This window comes from Dama dama, chromosome 11, assembly GCF_033118175.1.
Source record: "Dama dama isolate Ldn47 chromosome 11, ASM3311817v1, whole genome shotgun sequence".
Lineage (NCBI taxonomy): Eukaryota > Metazoa > Chordata > Mammalia > Artiodactyla > Cervidae > Dama > Dama dama.
In genome coordinates this window covers 13,862,414-13,886,630 of record NC_083691.1, presented here as the reverse complement: position 1 = coordinate 13,886,630, position 24,217 = coordinate 13,862,414, and the positions used below count along the sequence as shown (strand labels likewise).

The following is a 24,217-nucleotide window of genomic DNA, read 5'->3' as shown; positions in this document are numbered from 1 at the left end:
CTGCTGATACGTCCACATGCTATCCTATCAGGAGTATCAGAGGGCTAGAGTCAGAATTTATAAAATTCATTTACAGAAAAGCACATGACAAAGTGGTTTCCAATTCCAGACTTCTAATTATTTGCCTTCATGAATAAAACTATGAAGAGGGTGACTTTGAGTTACTAGATAGAAATATTAAAACCAATGATGAGAGAAACAACAGCAGCACTGAACACTAGCAGGTAGTTTCTCTGAGATGTATCACATACAATCCTAGGGCCTGGTAGCTTCATCCCCATTTTCTAGGACCATCGAAGTTCAGAGACCATCATTAACTTACCCAAAGTCACACAGCTAATAAGTGCTCCTGTACGGCCCTCAAAGTGCCCTAGAGGGTAGAGGCAAGTTAATGAATAATCTTAGGAGGTTAGGTGGCAATGGCCTATTTTGTAGGATGTGGCAAAAACATAGTTTCTTCGTCTTGTGCTTTATGCAAATTTTGTATTATACTTCATAATATAACCACATTATTTTTATGCTAGAATAAATGTATTAAATTATTTATCAGCTGAATTATTTAACTTTTCTCTCCTGAAAATGACACTTTGGAAAGATAGGCCTTGCTTCTCTGCTGTGGCTTCATAAACGCTCAGCACTCAGCCATGCACCCCTGGGAGGACTTCACCCAGTTTAGGAAGCATGAGATCTGTCTGAGTCCAAGGGGCAATTGTTCATCTCTGGTCTCAGGATCCTGCTCAGGGTAGCACAGAATTGTTTTTTAACCACAAGCTCAAGGTTGTGAATGCTGTCACATCTGTAGCATTCGTTAATTCGTTCAGCGAACAAGAGTGTGCTATATGCCAGGCCCAGGGCCAGCTGCTGGGCCAATCCCAGCCCAGCGGGGCCCAATCTGGCATCACAGAGTCTCCCAGGGGTAGTCAGGGAGAAGGGGCCAGCCAGATGTCGGGCTGGTCTCCAGGCTGCCTGAACCCCAGCCAGAGGGGGCTGGTCTCACTGACCTGATGAAGGTACGGAAGCCTGTTGGTCCCAACTTCATCGTCCCCTTGATCCCCAGGAAGCGGATAAACAGGTTTGCCATCCTGTCCACCAGGCGCAGGTAGTTGAACTGCTTTGCGTACTTGGGGAACACCTGCTTGAGGCAGATGGAGGGCAGGTGGGCATCGGGGTTGGCGTTGCCCCGTGAGGCGCTGGCCAGATCGCTGTGTGGAGGATTTTCTTTTGAGGCTAATGGCTTCCCTAGCAGCTGAGACCTGTAACAAACAAGGAGTTAATGATAGAACCAACATTTAGAGTGGGTTTGTACACAGAACACTTTCTCTTGTAAATTCTCCTTTCCTTTAGATTTACAGCAATGGCGGTGGGAGGAGGGGGGAGTGTTTTATTACTATTCTTTTCTTTAATTAATTAGGTTGTGGTGGGTCTTAGTTGCAGCATGTGGGATCTAGTTCCCTGACCAGAGATGGAACCTGGGCCCCCTGCACTGGGAGCCCAGAGTCTTAGCCAATGGGCCACCAGGGAAGTCCCTATTATTACTATTCTTATATGTATAAACCAGAAATTGACCTCAAAGAAGCAACCTGCCCAAAGAGTCATACCTGTATATATCTATGGTACCTGATACCTAATTCATGTTGCCGTATGGCAGAAACCAACCCAATACTGTAATTATCCAATTAGAAATAAATACATTTTTTTAAAAGTTAAAAAATAAAAGTGACCTGCCCAAGTTCACATGACTGAAAAATTGAGCCCAGGACAGAGCCACAGGGCAAGAGACATACATTTCCTCTGTTCTACCATCTTAGTTTCCCAATATGGACAACTTCCTTTCCTGTACTCATGATTCAAGAGAATACTCAATTATGAAGGAGTCTGGGTTTGGTTTCGAATTCCTACTTATGGGTAGTAATTGAATAATTAGGAAATATAAAAATCTCATTGAGGGCTGGCAGGAAGCCATAGGCACAGTTCAATGAACAATTTGCAAAGATACAACAGTTACCCAATTCTAGGAATAGGCACAATTACGTTTTCTGGCTTAACTATTTTCTTATTTGGAACTCATACAAACAAAAAAAAGAAATTATTAGAGTGTTGTGATTTTGTGATTCCTGCCTGGATATTTCATCCTAAAATTTTCCTGAGAGTCAAGAAAGCTCACAGCCACTCACACTCAGATATGCCCCTCTAGCTGGAATGTTCTCACCTGTAGACCCAATGATCACCTGTTTACCCTCCAGGATCGCCCCCAGGTACCTCCCACTCACATGGCTATTTCCCCTCCCCCGAAATCCACATTCCCCGTCTCCTCAAAGGTCACCACCATCTGCCAGTGACCCAAGCAGAAAGAATATCAGAACAAACCCCAGCCCTTCCTTCTCCCTCTGCCTTCTCGGCCTCCTTAGTGTTTCCTGGAACCCAGTCCACTGTCCCCACTGCCCTAGCCATGTCTGTCCTCTCCTGGACTCTGGCAACAGGGCCTCCGGCCTCTGGCCTTTCCCATCCTCCACAGATTCATCCTCCACAGGGTATCCGAGGCCGCCTTCTAAAACAGACCTGGCAGAGATGCCCACTTCTGACACTGGTCATCTTTGAGGTTCCTGAGCGCCTGTGTGATCAAGTGCATAGCCTCCCTCTGGCACGCAAGCCCCTTCCCGGTTTCCTCTCTGCCCTCCTCATTTCTTGTCACTGCCCTGGACACGCTGTACCTTTCAAGGCCTTGACCGCTGCCGCCGCCCCAGCCTGCTACCCTCTGGCCTGGCCTGGAGGCAGAGACTCGTGCTTGCTCACCACCCAGCTCCCTTCCACAGACAGTGCCCATCTCTGCACCTGCAGCTCCTCTTCCTTCCCTGTCTCCTGTCCTGCCCATAGCTGATGGGGTGAGGGTGGGGGAGGCATAACCCTTTCCACCTGTGTGTCCATTCCAGAGACAGAACCCTTGTAGTGGGGAAGAACAAATCTGACTCCATATCGAATCTGTTACTTTTACTTTAGCCTTTGTGTTCTACTGTTTTTGCTGCAAGTCCATCACTAAAGGGATGTTGCCGATAAGCTTAACTGACACATAACAGTCCATCTCTGAGAAGGCTGTCTCGCATGGAATGAGCGTCAAGCTAAAATACCTTTGTTAGGTTCACAGGAAACCTCCTGACTAGGCCCACCTCTGAATGACTGCAGGAAGGAAGAAATTAACACATCCCCTCTGGAGTCTGACCAGAACCAGGACTTCAGCCACTCCCCTTTTAGTATAAATGGAGCCTGAATTCTAACTCAGGGAAGATGGCTCTTTGTGATGCCAGTCCACCATCTTCTCGGTCTGCTGATTTCTTGAATAAAGTCGCTATTCCTTGCCCCAACAACTTGTCTCTCTATTTATTGGCCTGTCATGTGGCGAGCAGTATGAGCTTGGTCTCAGTAACACCCTGAGCACGGTGTACACAGCCAATAAATACTGCCCAACTGGCTAAGAGACCCAGGAAAAGAAGAGCCGCATCCCACAGCACAGAGATCAATACCAAGGCCATTTTCTACTCTTCTTTATTAAATGGCCTCATTCTCAGAGCTCCCACTTCCAAGCATGCCATCAGTCACCAAGTCAGGCTATCTTGGTATCTTTGTACCTGCTTTCTGACTCAGCCTTTGAAGTCTTCCTTGGCCCTGGCTGCCTGGCACATTTCTGCTCCACTTTCAGAACCAGCTCATCTGTTCCCGTGACCACATTGAAAATCGTCTTTCAGGTCCCTTGGACGTCTGCATTTCTCGAGTCAACTGCACTGTATTTGCTTAGGTGCCAATCCCTCTCACTATCTTGTGAGCTCATTGAAGGCAAGGACCACATCTTATTCAACCCTATTTCTATAGGACTTGATACATATTAGGTGCTTGGGAAATGTTTCATTGAATTCATTGCATTGGGAAAGTGTGCTTTTAATAGCAAGTGAAAGTATCAGTCACTCAAGTCGGTCCGACTCTTTGCGATTCCACGGACTCTAGCCTGCCAGGCTCTTCTGTCCATGGAATTCTCCAGGCAAGAATACTGGAGTGGGTTGCCATTGCCTTCTTCAGGGGATCTTCCTGACCCAGGGATCAAACCCAGGTCTCCCGCATTGCAGGCAGATTGTTTACCATCTGAGCCACCTTTAATAGCAAGGTAAGCGTCAAATAAAATATCAAGCTTATGATGCTTTGTATCTACCCCATAGGCTCGTTTAAATAGGAAAGCGGTCCGATAGAGAAACAGTGTACTTGACAACTCTGCCAAAATGGACTTTTGTTCATGCTGGTTCAAGGAGCCCAAGTCTGAAAGAGAACTCCCAGGTGTGAGTAAAAGGTCCTGTAAGTTATGGTTCCTTCAAAGTGGGTCTCAAAGCCAGGACAGGCAGAACCAGAGCAGCTCAAAACCCCTTCTAAAGTTCAACTGTGTGGATGGTTCAAGGAAACAAATGCCCCTTCCTACAAAGGGGAGGGACCTGATTCCTCCAGAGAAGTACTCGCTCCCGGGGGGCGGGGTGGGGGGCGGGGAGTGGGATAGGATGGGGGTGGGGTAGGTGCAATTTCCCTTCAGCTAAACTGGTTTTTATCATCACCTCCTTGAATTTAAGACTGTAAATAAAAGTCAGGTGGTTACTCTTCAGGTGAAATAAAATGTTTTCACATTAAGGTTATAAGAAGAAAGATGAGAACAAAAAGCAGCCGCGTTACCAGAAATGAGTTCTTAAATTCCTGGATAAGTGGCAATCACTGACTTTATAAGCACTCATTAAGTTTTTGTTAAAGCAGATTTTGTTGAAGGAAATGTACGGTTTGAATGCACTCCATGACAAAGAAAATGGGCTGAGAACTCTTCAATCAACAGAACCGTCCCACTTTGGCGATCTCATTTGCTCTTCACGAAACATGTGCAGTCTGCAGTGGTTTCTATACCCCTGTTCTAGATGGAGAAACTGAGGCCCAGTAGGGTGCAGGGGCTCTTTGCCCTGGGTGAACTGGAGTTACACTTAAGTTCTCCTGACCAGGGCACTTCCCATTTTGCTGCCCTGTTTTTCCAAAGCACATCCTGGTTCACATTGAGGGTTACAAAGCCCAGAGGACTGTTATTTATTTATTTTTTGTTTTTAAGTAGTTTTTTTTTTTTTATTATAATAATCATTATGCTCTTTGTAGGCATGTTGAAAACTGTATAAAAGGGTAAAAGGAATCAGAATCATTTGCAATCCCACAATTCAGGGATAAACACTAATGTTTTAATTTTTTAATCTGTATTTATAAGTTAGGATCACACTATGGGGTAGTTTAAATCCTTTTTCTTACACTTTACCATTATATCATGTTTTCCTGTGGCCTTAAGTGTGTTTTCATGAGCGTAACCTCTCATGGACATAGGCGTGTGCTAAGTCGCTTCAGTTGTATCCGACTCTGTGTGATCCCACGGACTAAAGCCCACCAGGCTCCTCTGTCCATGGGATTCTCCAGGCAAGAATACTGGATTGGGTTGCCAAGCCCTCCTCCAGGGGATCTTCCCGACCCAGGGATCGAACACCCGTCTCTTCTGTCTCTTGCATCGGCAGGCAGGTTTTTTACCACTAGCGCCACCTGGGAAGCCCATGTAATATTCCATATTATGTCTGAACCAGAATTTAATCGGCCATTCCCCCCTCAGATATTATCTACATGACTTGTCTTTGTTAAATAAGAGTCTGGTGACATACGTCCCCCAAGCCATGTGCTCCCTCCCAGAAACATTATACATTACAGCTAAAGACAGCTTTGAGATCATTCTGTCCAATGATGTCATCTATTTTCTTTTATTGTGGTCTAATGCACATAACATAAAATTCACCATTTTATTTTTAAATTTTTCTTGCTCTATTTCAAGACATGCTGGCTCTTATTTCCCAACCAGGAATCAAAACTGCGCCCCCATGCCTTGAAAGCATGGAGTCTTAACCACTGGACCACCAGGGAAGTCCCCAGATTCACCATTTTAAAGCATACAAGGCACAATGTCATGCAAACCACCACCTCTATCTAGTTCCAGAGCATTTTCACAACGACGTCATTTTAGAGGAAAAAAATGAGTCGCAGGTAGACAGGACATTAGCACTGGTAGGTCATCTGACTGGCAGATCATTCATCTGGGGTGGTGACCGGACCTTGGGTTGCCTGCTGAGGGGGACCCCACCACCTCCAGGGCACGGCTCAGGCTGGGATGATTTCCTGGACTGCATGTCAGGGGCTGTCTCCCTCCAGTGTCTGTAGCCTGCCTCCCATCCCACCTCTAGAGCTGCCCAGAAGGAGTCTGCTTTCTCCGTGACAGCTTCTCACATTTCCTTCAAGGGTTGCTGCACTTACTGGGTGATTACCATTGCCCTTCCTTCCTGAATCACAATTAATAACCTCAAGATGAAAAGGGCCCTCAAAGCCACAGATATTTTCATGAACTTGAAACCACAAATTCAGGCGGAAGGGGTTTTACTCAACTGGAAGAAGGCAGTAAAGATACAACTGATACAGAGGAAGAAATAAAACATGGAGAAATAGTATTTTGCTCCAGATAATTCCAATTATCATGTGGAGATCCAAGGTATCACAAATACTGTAAAATTCTGATTTTAGTTAATAGCATTTTAATGGAAAAGTCAGACTTATGAAATAGAAGTGACTGGTAAAGAAAATATAAATCAAGCTTACTAGTCCTTTGGGGCATTTAAAAACAATTGAATTTGGTGTATCTTTGATTCATTAAAATAGGGGAAAGAATCCTGGAATGTTTCATCTGTTATGGTTTTTCAAATAAAATGGAGATTTGCTTTAATAAAACTCCTGTGAAAAACCCCCTACCACCATTCTGTCTGAAAAGAAAATCACTAGTAGTTATCGGAGACCCACTCCTGGGGCTTCCCAGGTGGCGCTAGTGGTAAAGAATCTGCCTGCCAATGCAAGAGGGGTTGGGAAGATCACCTGGAGGAGGAAATGGCAACCCGCTCCAGTATTCTTCCCTGGGAAATTCCATGGACAGAGGAGCCTAGCAGGCTACAGTCCACAGGATGTCAAAGTTGGACATGACTGAGCAACTGAACACACTACACACACTCGGTGTCAGGCAGCTTACTTGATATATTGATTTCATTGGTTTCTCAAGACAATTCTACAAGGTAGCTAGAAATTAGTCCCATTTTAAAGATTAGGAACCTGAGGCCCAAAGAACCTCGATACTGCCCAGTCTTGCCCAATTCCATAAATCAATAGAGGAATCAGAATTTGTCCTCAAGGACTTGCCCCGAAATCCAGTGGATAAGACTCTGCCTTCCAATGCAGGGTGGGTTGGTTCAATCGCTGGCTGGGGAATTAAGATCTCACAGGCCGTGTGGTGTGGCCAAATAAATAAACAGAACTCTTTGAAAAAAAAAGATTACTTCCAAAAAAGGAATTTGTACTCAGGACTGTCTCAGTACACACCTGAGGCTTTGCTCACTATATAAACTGAAACTGAAGTCGCTCAGTCATGTCTGACTCTTTGCGACCCCATGGACTGTAGCCCGCCAGGCTCCTCTGTCCATGGGATTCTCCAGGCAAGATTACTGGAGTGGGTTGCCATTTCCTTCTCCAGGGGATCTTCCTGACCCAGGGATTGAACCCAGGTCTACCGTATTGTAGGAAGGCACTTTAACCTCTAAGCCACCAGGGAGGCTCACTATATAACTCTAGTGCTAATTTGATTTAAATAAAACCAATGTTTCTGATGTTTAAACTATATATATATATATGTATATTCTTGTAAATTAACAAAATAGGAAGGTAAATAATAAAAGGGCTAGTTTCAGAGAAGATGCTTGAGTGCTCTCAGAGAAATAATTCCCTTTTTTTTTTTTAGTGAAGCATCTCTTCAATCATTTATTCATTTATGAACCACTTCCCCAGTTCTTACCTGTCCCACGGGCCTGGGTTACACAGGTAAGGTTGACACAGTCCACCTTGCTACCCGGAAGCGTGTAACCCAGAGAGGGAAGACTAGACCCATCCGCAAACAACATCTGAGCCAGGTGAGAGTGGCTAGGTGAGCATCCAGAGATGGGACCCGGAGCACATGGAAGGAGGTCAGTTTAGGGGGTCTTAGTCATACACATGAAAGGGAGCAGGTGGGAATATGATTAGGAAGCCAGCATGGGTCTGGGTCTTTATAAGATCTTGCATTTTAAGACTAGCAAGCTTGGACTTGGCAGTGTAGGAGATGACAAGGTTGTGGTGGATTTGGGGGAGAAGAGTGGCAAATCAGAAGTTCAGAGAAGAACGAGTCTGCCAGAGGTATGCATGCTGAATCAAGGCGGCAGGGGGTTGACGATGTAAGGAAGCCATTGGAACATTCAAGGTCAGTGAATGGGTCAGAAGGCTTTTAGAAGCATGGTCCCTGGACGAGCAGCAACGGCATCACCTGAGACCTTGTTAGAAATGCACGTGCTTGCCCCCGCCCCAGACCTATGGCCTCAGAAACTGTCTCAGCAAACCCTGTGGGTGAGTGTGATGAGGAGTGAAGTCTAAGAATCACTGGTCTAGGTGAAAGAAGATGGATTTGGCATTTGATCACAGGGGACAGAAAGGGAGGGAAGGCCCTGGATCATGTTCCCGGGCAATCCTGTGGCTTGGCAGGAGAACCTGGTGGGCAGCGAGGCTGAACTGACAAAAGGAGGTAGGCAGGTTCCGTTCCCCACCGCTTGGCCAAGTTGTGTCCCCTCAGCCCCTTGGGGGTTTCAAATGCACATTGACACTCCAGGAGAAACTGCCAACCATGCATCAAAGAAATCCCTTAAATTAGCCCGGCAGCTAATTTAAAGAGTTGGAGGCTGAAGTTACTAAAAATAAACGTAACTACCATGTAGCCTGGCTCTGTCATTTGATAAATCTCTTCCATCACAGAGGCTCAATTTGCTTGATGGTGATGCTATCCTATTTGAAGAGAAGGCGATAGATGGGTGAGGCATGTGTTTCAGACTGATGAGGAGAGGGACTTAATGAGAGATCTGGCTGATGTTCCAGTTCCTGTAAGACCTAGATCCATGCTGGATCTATTCCCACTGGCTTCCCTTTATGCAATGTTCCTCAGAATGCTCACCTGGCCGCTTTTGGACCCCCCCCCCCCAGTCACTTTCCTCCATAGCACAGTGTAACATCGACAACAAAACACAACGGTGATGATACCGGTTATGTGCCAGGGACTGCTATCCTAAATCATTTAATCTTGATAAAATCCTATGCAGAAGGTATTGTTATTCCCATTTTACAGATGCAGAAACCACAGCACAAAGAGAGAAACTAATAAGTTGTAAACCCCAGATAGAGACCCAGGCACGCAGGTGGCAGTGTCCTTGTTTCTAACTATTGCACTATGCTGCTTCCACACCCGGGGGGTTATCAGGCACTGAGTACCTGAGAGTCAGGTGGATTATTTGTAACATCTCATTTGACCCTGGCAATCATCCTTATGAATTAGGTATAATAATAAGCGGCTCCATTTTGCTGTTCAGAAATGAGCTTCAGAGAGATTAGGCTACTTTTCAAAGGTCACTCAGCTGTTAAATGGCTGAGTGATATTTGAATAAGGATCTGCTTGAGTTCAAAGCCCAGGCCATTTCCACTCCATCATGTTACAACTCAGTGCAGTGATGAAATCTTATTTTCTCCTCCCTTTCGATGGAGGTCACTTACTTAGGAGGGAGAGTGACTGGGTCGGGGGCGGGGGCACTTAGTCTAAGCCTAGTTCAAACTTGTTGCATTCTTCAGAATCAAACACACAGATGATTAGACCTCCAGATGATTCTGCTGCAGCGGGGTGGGTAGGTGGGTGGGTCTGTCTGCTTGTAACTGACCGCAGTGTATGTGACAACCAGCGTCTTATCAGAATGGGGCTGTTCTGTTTGGACTGTCCAACAAATCAACCCCTGTTTTACAGTCACAGGCCCACACAAGTCACTGATGCACTGTTTTGCCGTGTGGTGAATGAACAGAGGCCCCCAGTGGCAACGGCAGCGGACTAGGTCCTCGTCCCTGCTTGGGGTGGATTCTCGGAGGCACCAGGCTGGGGTGCTACAGGGGCATTCTCCTGCCGGGCCAGGCAATGAATTAACAAAAGAACAGACAAGTAGACTCAGTCTAATACCCGCTTTCCCACAGACTCAGAACTTGGGCTATTTCCAAGCTGGAAGTGCCTTTAGGGTCACCAGGCCCAGCCCCCTCATTTTCCAGATAGAGGATTTGACAGCTCATTTTACAGGGACCACCCCCGCCCCCAATCTGATTCTTTTCCAACAGGGCTCTCTCTGCTCTGCCCCTCTGCACAGAGCAGGCGTCTTTGCCCTGGTCCCTCTGGCTTTCTTTGTCTTGGGCATGGGCAGTGAGAGTCAGTGAAATGCATGGTCACTCAGGCCAAGGAGAGGGGGAGATGCTGCCAGGCAGCTCTGCCCCATGGGCACAGGTCTGGGGAATCGGGGCGTGGGCTCTGGGGATAGTACGAGGCACCGTTGGAATCCCAATTCTGTCATTTTAGGCAAGTCATATAATCACAAAGCTTCAGTATCCTCTTATACAAAATGGGAAAAATAATGGTACCTAAAAGTGGCACCTAACTTATGTGTGCGTGCTAAGTCTCTTAGGTTGTGTCAGACTCTTTGTGACCCCAAGGACTATAGCCCACCAGGCTCCTCTGTCCATGGGATTCTCCAGGCAAGAATACTGGAGTGGGTTGCCATTTCCTCCTCTAGGGGAATCTTCCCAACCCAGGGATCAAACCCTCGACTCTTATGCCTCCTGCATTGGCAGGTGGGTTCTTTACCACTAGCGCCACCTGGGAAGCCACCTAACCTATAGGACCAATGTAATTATAGAGAAAATGGATGCACGCCACTTAGATTATAATCACCAGCCTCTTTATCTCCCATGTGTCATCATCTGGGAGGCTCACTGTCGAGTCCCCAGCCTTAGTGGGAGAGGTCCACACATACCTCCAGGAATACAGGGGGATAGAGCATTTCTTTAACCACTTTTGGACATTCTGCCCCACCCCCAACCCAGGTAACTAGACACTGGCCTGTCCTTGTGGTCCTCAGACTGCCCAGAGGCCGTCTGCGGGATCTCACTGCAGGTGGCCCGGGGTCCAGCTGCCCCTGCCCTCTGGTCTGAACCTAGATACATCCCTCCTACATAAGTGAGTCTCATTTTCCCGGACCTCCCTGGGCGACGGCTCTTCATCTGAGAGCCTGGCTCTCAATGACCACTGTCACCGAATCATGAACACAGAAATGTTCGCTGCTCCCCACATAAAGCAAAAGTTAAGCTGAGGAATAGAAGGGACCCTGGTGATCCTCTCATCTCAGTTTCCTTTTGAAATAATATTGGAAAGTCCAGGCAAAGTCCTTTGCTTGAGGGGTGGCATCAAGTGAAAGGTGGTAGCAAAGGCAGGCCCGGCTCTCCTGACTTCCTGCTCAGAACCTTGAAGAAAGAAGAAGAAAGAGAGAGGGGAAAAAAAAAAAAAACCCCAACAACCCTACACCACTGTTGAGCTAAAACACCAGAGCGGCCCAAACTCTGATTCTGAATGAGAAGCTTCAGACTTGCCCAACCACACTGGCAGGCATGGAGGAGAATCATTTTGCCCCAAGGGCTGCAGAATCCCTCTTTAAACCCACTAAATAGTTGGCCGCTGTCTTTGTGAATGACTGGACTTGTGCTTAGCTTTCCACTGGATCCCGGAGAAACAGTTTTCAGATGATAAGCCTGGCCCACACGAGCTGCCTAGGTGCTCTGGACGGGGCCTTACTCCCGGCCAGAGAGCCCTGGGCCTTGCGGGTCTAATCACCACCTGCTTCACCTGCCTCATCATCCAAATTTCACATCCATGCATGCTAAGTTGCTCAGTCATGTCTGACTCTTTGCAACTCTATAGACCAAAGCCCTCCAGGCACCTCTGTCCATGGGATTCTCCAGGCAAAATTACTGGAGTGGGTGGCCATGCCCTCCTCGAGGGGATCTTTCCAACCCAGGGATCGAACCTGCATCTCTTATCTCTCCTGCATTGGCAGGCGGGTTCTTTACCACTAGCACCACCTGGAGGCATCCTTCCCTCTTTTTGTAAAGGCTTTTTCCCAAATTATCCACATGAGAAACACTCATCTTTCAAATCTGAGATTCTGGATCACCCTTTCCAAAAAACTTCCCATAATTTCCAGCGTTAAATCAACCATGCCTTTACATAGAACGTTATAGGCTTTGTACAGCATCATCATCGTTGTCATCATCGTCACCATTATTTTTTCTTCAGAGTCATTATCACAATTACACCTACATGGTTATTTGTGCAACTGTCTCTTTGATGACTGTTTCTCTCACCCCAGGCTAAAAGCCCAGGAGGATGACACCTACAGTTTGTGACTGTAGCCCCCACACAGTTCCTGACACACAGTAGGTGTTCAAAATAACTGGCAGTGAATATAGTCATCCTCTCAGTGAGGACCCACGACCATGCTATTCAACCCCAGTCAACATCTAAGGATGCTGAAGCTTTGAGAGGTCGAGTCAGCTGATTAAGTGATGGAGCTGGGACTGGAACCCAGCAGCCTAACTCCCGAGGTCACATTTTTAACCCCTGCTCTGCCACACCCCTCCTTCTGGTTGCCAGAATGAATCTTTCTCCCACTTTTTCTCTCCCAGTGACTGGGAAGATCCTGTCTACGTTTGGGGAGAACAAAGATTTCCTGGAAGCGACAGCGAGGCACTGTCTGTATGACGGTTGTAATTAGTGGTTGTATTAGCCTCTGTTTTACCACCTCCAAAATTAGCAGAAAAGGCCAACTTGAGCTTGCGTCGTGTAGTTCTGCTAATGAAGGGATCCTTTTAATTACACACTCAGAGCCTATCTGCGACACAAAGCATTTTAATGCTTAAACACAGCTCTGCACCAAAGTATAGGGCTGCGTGAGTCCAGACAATAAGTGGGAAAACTCATGTGAAGAAGTCATCCTTGGCCCAGACTCTAATTCTTCTTGGCATTCAATTTCATCCAAATCCAGTTCCTTTCCAATGTAATCCTAATTCCCTTTTGTATACAGTGTACACCCAGTGAACCCTTATTCAGGGATTCAGTAGGCATATCCTGATCAAATATCCTTTTTCCTCCAGATTTCAGATGAAATCTGTTCGCTTTGTGAATTTCACTTGTCACAGACTTGCAGGGCGGCAGCTGGCCAATCTCTGCTGCGCGGGTGTTGAAAGCAAAACCATTCTCGCTCGACCCTGCCCCAGGGGCTCAAGGCATTTGCAACCAACTTCGCAAGACAATTCTGTATGTGTTCCTCTGCATGCAGTTTTCACTAGGGTCAGTGAGGACTCATGGAGCTGGTCCCATAGGCCTCTCTCAGGCCAGGCCTCCCTGACTTCAGATTTGTGGTTGGTCAGGGAAAGGGAGTAATTAATTGAGCCAGGAACTTTCTTGTGCCTTGATCATCCTGCCTAAGCCATGCTGAGACCTTAGGACAGATACATTAACATAAACTCTGGAATCATGCTTGGGCCAGAATCCTTGCCCTGTCCATAACTAGCTGATGACCTTGGGAAAATGTCTTAACCTCTTTGTGCTTTGGTGTCTTTATCTCTATCTATAATGGGGATGAAAATTCTACCTGTTGTGATGATTAAATGGGCTAATATATGTAGAGCATTTAGAAGCATGCCCAGTGTGCCGTAAGCACTCAAGAAGTAATAGCTCTTGTTATCTATCTATCAGATGAAGTTGAGCTCAGGAAAAATAAAGCGTACTCAAGGTCACGCCCTCAGCCCCCCCACATGGTTATCAGTTGGTGATCTGGGTCTGTGTGACTCCCAAGAGTCTATTTTTTTCCCAGGCTTCCAGCGAGGTTGGGCAGCTCTGGGGGGTTCTCTGCAGCCCTCCACTAGGACTGGAATCACAGCCCTTGCTGGGTGGAGCATGACCTGGAGAAAGTCACTCTGTGCTGAGCCCCTCCTGGCCTCAGGGTGAGCAGCTGGCTTCTGCTGTTACTGCTCCAAACAGACTGCCCTCTCAAAAGTTACCAGGGACCTCCACGTACCCCTAAACCCCTGCTGCTGCTGCTGCTGCTAAGTCACTTCAGTTGTGTCCGACTCTGTGAGACCCCATAGACGGCAGCCCACCAGGCTCCCCCGTCCCTGGGATTCTCCAGGCAAGAACACTGGAATGGGTTGCCATTTCCTTCTCCAATGCATGAAAGTGAAAAGTGAAAGTGAAGTCGCTCAGCCGTGTCTGACTCTTTGCGACCCCATGGACTGCAGCCTACCAGGCTCCTCCATCCATGGGATTTTCCAGGCAAGAGTACTGGAGTGGGGTGCCATTGCCTTCTCCTCCTAACCCCCTGACCTTTCCTTAATTCAGTTTCTTCATAGTGTTCAATGCAGTCAGTCACTCTCTTTCTGCAACTCTTGTTCTAAGCCCCTGCATTCTCCCAAGTGTTTTTCCATCCTGTGCTTTTCTTCTTCTGAGGACCCTTTGAGGTAGATGGTCCGCTAAGCCTCTGTCCTTGACCTGCTTCCTGCCCGCCGAGTCTCCCTGGGTGATCTCAGTTACACGTGGAGATATGTGTGGCCCCCGAGTCCGGGAACCTGTGTCCTGCTAAACCCTGCTCACCAGCAGCCAGGCCCCAATCCTGCTCCTCCTGCAAAGCTTGCTTCCCTGATCCCTCCTACCTGAAATACTCTCCTCTGGATTCCCCACAGCACTTCACTGGCAGCTGTCTTGTGAAATGTGTCATCTTCTGGACTTACATGATGGCCATTGAAGTCTGTGGCTTTTTTCCCCCTGAGACTGAGTTTGCCAAAAATAGAATCCATGTTTATTCCCAGTACTCTACATCTAATAGGTGATAGAAAAAAAAAAAAAAAGACATGCTGATAAATGACTGTGCAAGAGCCGTATTCTTTTAGACAAATAACATGAAGAATTTGCTGTAATTTTGCCCGGAGGCAAGAAAACAGGCAGGGTGAACTCTGGGTGTCATTTTCAGCTTCGGGTTCTCTGAAGTCACTCTTAGGGCAATAATGCAACAGCAATAATTTGTGATAACAAGAATAATAGTCATTCTGGTTCCACTCCTTACTAAGCCTATGGCTTTGGGGAAATGGCTCTATTGTCCAGCCTCCATTTCTGTTCTGTAAAATGGAGACAGACAGTAGAACCTCGCTTGCAGGGGTGTGGACAGATTCAATGGGGGGATGTAAAATGAGGGGCTAGCATCTCGGCCAGGGCTTAGTAAGTGAGAAAGCGATGGTAATTGTTATCATTCACTTGACACGTATTCAGTGAACATCCCCCCTCAAAAATCAGGGACAGGGACTATCCTAGTGGTCCAGTGATTAAGAATCCACCTTGCAATTCAGGGGATGTAGGTTCGATCCCTGATCCTGGAACTAAGATGCCACATGCCGTGGGACAACTAAGCCCATGTGCCGTAACTACTGAACTCACTGCTACAACTAGAGAGGACATGCAATGCAACAAGGGATCCACATGATGCAATGAAGATCCCATGTGCTGCAACTAAGACACAATGCAGCCAAATCAATTAATTAATAAAATACTTTTAAAAATTCATATAAACTAAAAAAAAAAAAAATCATGGACATCAGGTCAGCTCAAGTCCAACCTCCTCCAAGAAGATGAAACTTGCTTCCTCCAACCCTCAACCCTTTTTTCCTCCAAGAACTTCAGTCCTAACAAAACTATATTTTTTAAAATGCAGCTAATAAATTAGGCATGCATATTAGTAATCAGGTCCAGAGAGAAAGTCTACTTTTTTTTTCTTCATGCAATTTGAATTCCCCCAACATAAAGTTGTTGTCAAAATCCATTAAGGTATTGAATTTCTCTTGTCATTGCCTAATTCCCCAAGCAGGCATCCAGACAGTTTGCAGCGGTGTTTCTCACAGAAGTACTAAATGTTTAGTTATCATGGTACATTTTTTAGATGATGTCTCCCTGATGGCTCTAGAGACCCCGAAGAGATCATGTAAGTTCAAGTACAAGGTTAAGGTGGGGTGTCAGAGGGGCAACAGTTGTAGGGATTACGTAGCAAGCAGGTCTGGGTTTGAGCTCCAACACAGCCACTTGCCAGCTGGGTGACCTTGGGAAAGGTACTTAACCTTTCTGAGCATCAGCTTTCTCATTTGCAAAAGGGGACAATAATATCAATGCACAGGGTCATAGTGAGCACTAAATGGAAACCGAATATAAAGAAGCTCATAAAATGCCACACGTATACAAGGCAGCTTAAAAATCCCAGCGACTTGGACACATACAGACTGGGGTCTGAAGGCCACGGTGCCCACCCACCACCCTTCACCGAGGAGCAGGGTACTCATCATGTCACAGTGGCCAGAACCATCGCGTCCTGACACTTTCCCCTTTCACAGTGGTCTCTCCAGGCCCCTGTTCAAATAAATTAATCTCCCCACTTGACAACCTCACCTGGTGGGAGGGAAAGGTTTCCATGTCAACGGGAACATGGTGGGGAACCCCCGCCAAGAAAGAAAACAGAAGAGAGTCTGTTACTTAGTTTCCCTGAAACTAAGAGCCGAAGTCAGGGCTGGCCTCTTTCTTGGTCGTCATGGCAACAATGCTGGACCGACCCCCATCCCGCAGACACAGGAGCTGGAGGGCGAGTAGGACTCATGGGCGGTGGCGCCCAGGCATGGGGACGGCACAGCAGAAGCACTCCGCGAGGTCCACGAGAGAAGAGTTCTGCCTGCTTTTTCAAAAATCAGAAACCGGTGGCAAAAGTACTCCCCTCGCCAGGGACTGCAGAAATTCTAGTTTTTATCATACGGTTCCTTGGGTGATGATGAATAGATTTAGAGTCCACCATCAGAGCCAGTTCAAACTTAGTGAACGAGCAGTTATTACTTCCCCAGCCATGACGCAGAGCTAGGAAGCTTGCCCCTGTGCCTCTCCTGTCGTGCTTGGGATCGGGGGACGTGGCTAAGGCCCTTGCCTGCTGCCCTTTGCTAACGGTTTGGTGTGCAATCTCCACAGCGATGTCCCATCGTGATCTAATGCAACCCGAGCAACAGCTTGGGAAGAAAATGCAGCATGCCCATTTTACAGGCAGGAAAATGGAGTGCTGTGACCACGAACCAATGCGTGTGAACATGACTTTCTTCTCTCTTTTCTAGTTTGCTCTCTGCCCCTTTCCACAAAATGATTTAATCTCTGACAGCACTTGAACTTGGCAAACATGTTCTGTTCTTTCCCTCACTCTTAAGCTCTGTGTAGCTTTTAAAAGTCACCTTCTGGACTTCCCTGTGGTCCAGAGGTTAAGAATTCCCCTGCCAATTCAGGGGACACTGGTTCGATCCCTCGTCGGGGATGATCCCACACACTGTGGAGCCACTAACTCCTTGCGCCGCAACCACTGAAGCCTACGTGCCTAGAGCCTGTGCTCTGCAACAAGAGATGTCACTGCAGTGAGAAGCCCAAGCACCGCATCTAGAGGGTAGCCCCCCGCTTACCACAACTAGAGAAAGCCTGAGTCCAGCAACGAAGACCCAGCACAGCCAAGAAAATAAGTAAATAAAATAAAAACAAAAACCAAATAAAAGTCACCTTCTAAGTCTAACACCTGCCAGTCAGACCTACCCAGATGTCCCCCTTGCATCTAAGTGCAATAGAATTTATTCCCTACCTATCTCCCATCCCCTGCCTCAACCAGCTTCTTGCTGTTTCCATGTTATTATTGGCAACTTCATCCTCCCAGCGAGCCAAGTTCAAAACCCTAAAGTCAGCTTCGGCTTCCTCTTCTTCTTCACCCTGGCTTCTGGGACCCTAAACAGAAACCTCCCACTGTCCTTCTTTCATTGAGGATCTCTGATGAGAATATTTGAGGAGTTCCTATGGGTGGAAGCATGGAGCATGGTGGTTATGGGCAGAGACTGGGGAGTCAGGGTGCCTGGGATCTTGCTGATTTCAGGCCCCTCTCATTTGGCCCCACCACAGCCTTTAGAGAGTATTGCTATTCTTACTATGATGCCCATCTTCCACAGGGCTCACTTTCCCTTTGAGACACAAGAGTGTTGACATAACTTGCCCAAGGTCATCCGGATCAATGGGACTCCCTCATAACCAACATGCAAAGCTCCTTCCCACCCAGCTGCAGGTTTCTTAAGACCAGAGACCTGCCTCACAGTGTCTGGGGAGGGAGACACTGACTGAGGGTCCCTCAGAGCCAGCCAGCCAGGGTCTACTCCCCACAGCAACCCTTTCTCGCTGAGTGGCCTTGGGGACACAACCAGATAATAGCTAGAGGTCTGCAGCGAGCCAAATAGTGGCAATACACCCCTGGAATCTGTCAATGTGACCTTATTTAGAAAAGGGTCTTTGCAGTTATAATCAAGCTAAGGATCTTGAGATTATCCTGGATCTAGAGTAGGCTGTAAGTCTAGTGGCAGATATCCTTTGAAGAGAAAGGCAGGGGCACATTTGACATAGACACACAGAGAAGATGCTGCTGTGTGAAGACAAAGGCAGAGATTGGAGTGATACTGTCACAAACCAAGAAACGCCACTCAGATCTGGAAAGAGCAAGAAAAGACTCTCCCCTCGGGCCTCAGGAGAGAGCACAGACCTGCTGGTATCCTCAGATTTGAGACTTCTTCCCTCCAGAACTGTGAGAGAGCACATTTGTGTTGATTCAAGCCACCAAGTGGGTGACAAACTTATTACAGCAACCCTAGGAAATCAGGACGAGGTCTCAGTTTCCTCATCTCTGAAATGGGTGACCTTGAACAGTTACTGTGAAGTAATGTTCCTGAAAGCAACGAGAACAGTGCCTGGTGCACCGGAGGTCCTCGGTAAATGGTGGTTGGACCAAATGAAATATATTCTGAGTCATTATCTTGGACACTTCTCCCCAGGGCACACCTGGCTAGCTGCCTCTGTCTACAATAATCCCAGCCTTGTAAAATGTTTAGCTTCAGAACCCAAGAACCAGAAGGAGGAGCCACAGGGAGTCTCTCCTCTGGCCTAGGTGCCTGGGGGTGAGGTGGGCAGGGGGGTTGGGGAGGGGGTGGCATGGACAGGAAGCCGGCTGGGAGGTATGTGCCCTTGTGAGGCCGGTAACCAAGCATTGGCCCATTGCCAGCTCTGATGAGGCTGTCACAGTAGGTTTTACAAAACATCTGTTTCAGGAACAAGCCGATTCTTTCGGGCGAGCTCCAGAGATAATAGTACGCTTTCCTAGACAGAGCCATGACATGTTCACTGAAGCTGAATATTTCTAAATGTGACCAATTTCTTAAGTGGCAGAAGCCCATCAGACTCTTCAAGAACATGGATTGCGCGTGGGCAGCCGGAGCGGTGTCCTATGCCATTCCAGGCCTGGGGCCGCATCTGCTCTGGCCTATAGGGAAATGATTGGGGGTAGACGGGCAGGAGGTACTGAGTGCTCAGACTCTGGTCCCTCTGAAGGTCACACCTACTTCTGCAAGGGGGTCGGGTTCCTCGGGTCCATGCATATGGATGGTGGCCAAGGCTGAAGGATAACATGCTGTTTATCTTCCCCCTACTTGGGTTGGTTACTGAGAATTTGACTGGGTAACACTATGACGGTGCACATACCAAAGATGCCCAGGCCCTGAACACAGTTTTGCTGGTTTTGACTCCATTCCAGCCTGAGAGAAGAAAGCTCAGGTGTGGTGTCCCATGTGAAATGAGCAGATGGCGCCATGGCATGAGATACAGGGAGGACCAGAAGGCAGACAGCAATCAGGAATGTGCTGGATGCAGTCCTGCAGGTCGAAGGGCAACATGGGCTGACGAAGCAGACTCCCTGAGACCCTCCAAGCAGGTGGCTCCCCCAGATGAGACACACAAGTGGTCCACAAGCCGTGCCCAGCTCCCAGTTAGCTCAGCGCTTCCCCGGCAGAGGAGTCTCTGCCTCTAATCCTCGCAGCTTTGGCCTCCCATATTTACTCAGGATCTCTGCATCCTAGGCTCTTCTTGACATTCTCCCCTTCCTCACCAACCTGCTGCTGGGGCCCCAGCATCCATGGGTCAGGCCCATCCTGGCTAGTCACTAAACTCCCAAGACCAGGTTGTCTGATTGATCACAGAAGGCTGTGACTCTGGTCCAATTTCCTTGAATATCCTGCACACGCTGTTCCCAAAGGGAGCACTGGGGCAACAGAATCAAGGCATTTCAAAAGGAAATAGCTTCAAGTCAGAGACTGGCAATTCAAGGTCCTCATTTTGTAAGTAGATAAAAGACTGAGCTCTGGAGGTAGGAAATGATTTATCCAAGGTTTCCTGGCACTTGGGTTTTCATGGACGGTGAGAATGCAGGTTTGCCAACTGCTCTTGCAATTTGCTGGGACAATGTCCTTGGCCCTTCCTACAGCCCGGGTCAGCTCTTTGCAGCTGGGGCCCCTCTCTGACTCACTGCTGGCTCTGTGGCAGTAGCTCAGGGCCAGGCCCAGACCAGTGGCCCCATGACTATTACTGAGACGTGGTCAAATGGGTCTCTTTTGTAAGACAAATCAGGAGACTGACGTGTTAGTGAAACCAACACAAAGGTGTGATTTCAGGATTCTGTGAACAGCTAGACTACCAGAAGGGAGGTGCTGTTTCTACCTACAAAATAGTGCGGAAATCAAGAAAAAATGTTAAATTTACAAGTCATGTCACTGTTCATTTTTCCCTTGCCTAACTGTCATCTCAGGTCCACACAGTAATAACCTCTGTTTATTAGAGGCTATGGCATCCAGGTGTGATTGAGTGTTGCCCTGGTTGGGCTTCCTTGGTGGCTCAGATGGTAAAGAATTCACCTGCAATGCCGGAGACCCAGATTTAATCCCTGGGTTGGGAAGATCCCCTGGAGAAAGGACTGGCCAGCCACTCTAGTATTCTCACCTGGAGAATCCCAGGGACAGAGGAGACTTACAGGCTACAGTCCGTGGCGTCAGACATGACTGAGTGACTAACACTCTCACTTTTTCTCCCAGTCCGGTAGGAACTCTCACCTTTCTTTATAGGTGAACACTGAGGCTCAGGCAAGTTAAGTGGTTTGTGATCCAAGGTCACATAACTCACAAGCGCTGGACCATGGATTCCAGTCTGTGCTGTTTTACCAAAGTCAGGGCATGCTGACATAAGAACAGTAATAAAATGTAATGAGATGTAAGGAGAATTTTCTCTCTGCCAGGCCTGTGATGTGTATGAGCTCATCTAATCCTCACAACTACACTGTGTTTTTCCTCTCCTGAGGGAAAACAGGCCCAGAGATTTGAGGAACTTTCTCTGGTGACCCCAGCCAGTCTAGGAGATGGGAAACAGCTAGAGGCAGAGAGCTCAGGATAAGAGGTAAGGGTATGAGAGGACCCTTGGAAGGGGGCTGGGCTTGCTGGTTGTGGGATTTGGGGCAAACTGCTTTAAAAAATATTTTTTAATATTTTCATAAAATTTACAAATGTATGGATATAGTACCATGAAGTACATTCATATTATCATGGAACCATCACCACTGTCCATCTCTAGAACTTTTTCATCTTCCCAAACTAAAACTCTGTACCCATTAAATACTAACTCCCCATCTCCCACCCCCCTCCACTCTCATTCCTGGCAACTACCATTCTGCTTTCTGTCTATATGAACCTGACTTTTCTAGGGACCTCTTATAAGTGGAATTAGGCAGCATCTGTCTTTTCATACCTGGTTTATTTCACTCAGCACAATGTTCACAAGACTCCTCTGTGTGACAGCTTGTGTCAGAATTTCCCTCCTTTTAAAGGTTAAATAATATTCTATTGTGTGTATAGACCACATGTTGCTTATCCAGTCATCTGTCAGTGGATACCTGGGTGACTTCCACTTTTTGGCTCTCATGAATAGTGCTTCTGTGAACATGGGTGTGTGTGGACAACTGAGGCTCATCTTTTGGGGTCTTCTACCCCAAACCTGCGGAGAAGGCAATGGCAACCCACTCCAATACTCTTGCCTGGAGAATCCCATGGACGGGGAGCCTGGTAGGCTGCAGTCCATGGGGTCGTGGAGGGTCGGACACGACTGAGCGACTTCACTTTCACTTTTCACTTTCCTGCATTGGAGAAGGAAATGGCAATCCACTCCAGTGTTCTTGCCTGGAGAATCCCAGGGATGGGGGAGCCTGGTGGGCTGCAGTCTATGGGGTCGTACAGAGTCGGACACGACTGAAGCGACTTAGCAGCAGCAGCAGCACCCCACACCTGAGCCTCCAGCTTTGTCCAAATGCAGAGGCCCATGCCTGGGTCGGAAGCCAGAGAGAGGTCCATTGTCCCTCGCCCCCACATTGAGTAGTCCGGCCTTGTCCCATCACCTTGATCCACCCACTCTGCCCATCCCCACTGCTTGCTCCGTAATCCAAGCCGCCATGACCTGTCACCTCATCGGCGGGTCGCCTGAATTCCAAAAGCCCCTTCGCCAGTCTCCTAGCTTCTAACCTTCCCTGCTGACACACCCTCCGTGTCACAGCTAAGTTGCAGATCTGAGCATGTCCCCCGAGACCCTACCCTGGCTCTCCCCCTCCTTTCCTTCCAGTGCTTGTGGTGACAGCCCCTCCTCAGACAGGCCTTCCCGACCTCCCTACTCACAGCTTTAACCCGCACTTCCCCAGTGCCCCGAGTCCCTTCCTTGCTTCATTCTCCAAAGCACTCATCACCATCTACCAGAATAGAAACTGTACTCATTTATTTTGTTTATTGTCTGCTTCCTGCCCTTTCACCCCAGTAAACTACGTCAGTTGCGCACAGGTGGGGATTTTCGATGCTTCGTTCACTAATGACTCCTCGGTCCTGGCACAGAGCTGGCGCTCAGCAAATACTGGCTGAGTGCAGGAATGCGTGAACGGCCAGCCGCTCTCGGCCTGCAGGTCAGAGCCTTCGCTCTCTGGCCTGGTCAAGTCCTTTCACGTTCTGGCTCTGTGTCCTGCTCCCGCCCATGTCCCACCACGTTCCTAGGTAAACTCCAGGCAGACAGCACCACTGGCCACGTCCACCTGCCGCCCGCTGGCCGAGGGCCTCTGCACGTGCTGTGGCCGCTGCCTGGAATGCCATTCCCCCCTCGCCCTTCACCATGCTTTACAACACCCCACTTCCGCCTCTTGTGGAGCCCTTTTCACATGGGACTATGATCAACCATTTACTTGTCCACAGCTGTTCCTAAACCACCAGCCCTGAGTGGGGAGGTCATCTTGCTCTCTCGGTTCCCAAGGCCGTGGCCCGAGCACACAGTAGGTGCGCAGAAAACGATTAGTGAGGAAGGGGAGCCAACCACTGCTTCAGCTGCTTCACCCGTGAAACCAGACACGGCTGGTCCTGCAGGTGTCCAAAGATTAGAGACACCCATTACCGTACTACCTGCCACGGTGCCTGGCACACGGTGGGCATTAAACCCCTAGCAGCTCAGTCTCAGAATAAAGATGGTAAGGACTCAAGCAGGATCTGCTGTTTCCATTGTTCTAGGAGCCTCTAGCTGAAGTCCTGCCATCATGTGTCACCTCTGGGGGCCACACCAGTAAGTGTCCTCCCCAGAGAGAATTCCTGTCCTGTCCTGCCTTACCCACATCACATTTTGGCAGCTGGCCCGCTGAGCAGAGAAAACCTCCAAGTCCGCCTTCATCTCAGAACCGACTGCATTTATAATCAGCATGTCGTGGAATTGAGCACTTCCAGGGACATCAGGAAGCAACTGTGCCCATCTCTCATTTTATACCTGAGGACACAGGTTCAGAGAGGTTGACTGACCTACCCACAGCCACACAGGTAGTTTGGGATTTTGCTTTTTCTGTCCTCAATGCAGAATTTTATTTCTCTCTGGTTGAACCTACTGGACCCTGAAGAATTTGATCATTTAGTCTTAAACTCTCATTTGGGTTAAATCTGGACCATTTTCATCACTATACTGATAATTGAAGAGAGCAGTTGTTGTTTAGTCACTAAATCATGTCCAACACTTTTGCAACCCCATAGACTGTAGCCCGTCAGACTCCTCTGTCTATGGGATTTTCCAGGCAAGAATACCAGAGTGGGTTGCCATTTCCTTCTCCAGGGGATCTTCCCAACCAGGGATCGAACCCAAGGCTCCCACATTGGGCAGGTGGATTCTTTACTACTGAGCCACCAGGGAAGCCCAATTGAAGAGAGAGGGGCACGTTTT

General features: G+C 48.0%; 1 protein-coding gene across 1 annotated transcript in view; it reads right to left on the bottom strand.

The window, feature by feature from the left end:
• The window catches only part of TTLL11 (tubulin tyrosine ligase like 11), a 257,284-nt gene that overhangs the window by 43,563 nt on the left and 189,504 nt on the right, over positions 1-24,217 (bottom strand). The window contains exon 7 of the mRNA XM_061154740.1: positions 1,002-1,253. Within this exon, the coding sequence (XP_061010723.1) occupies positions 1,002-1,253 (252 nt within the window). The remainder of the gene's footprint in view (positions 1-1,001; positions 1,254-24,217) is intronic.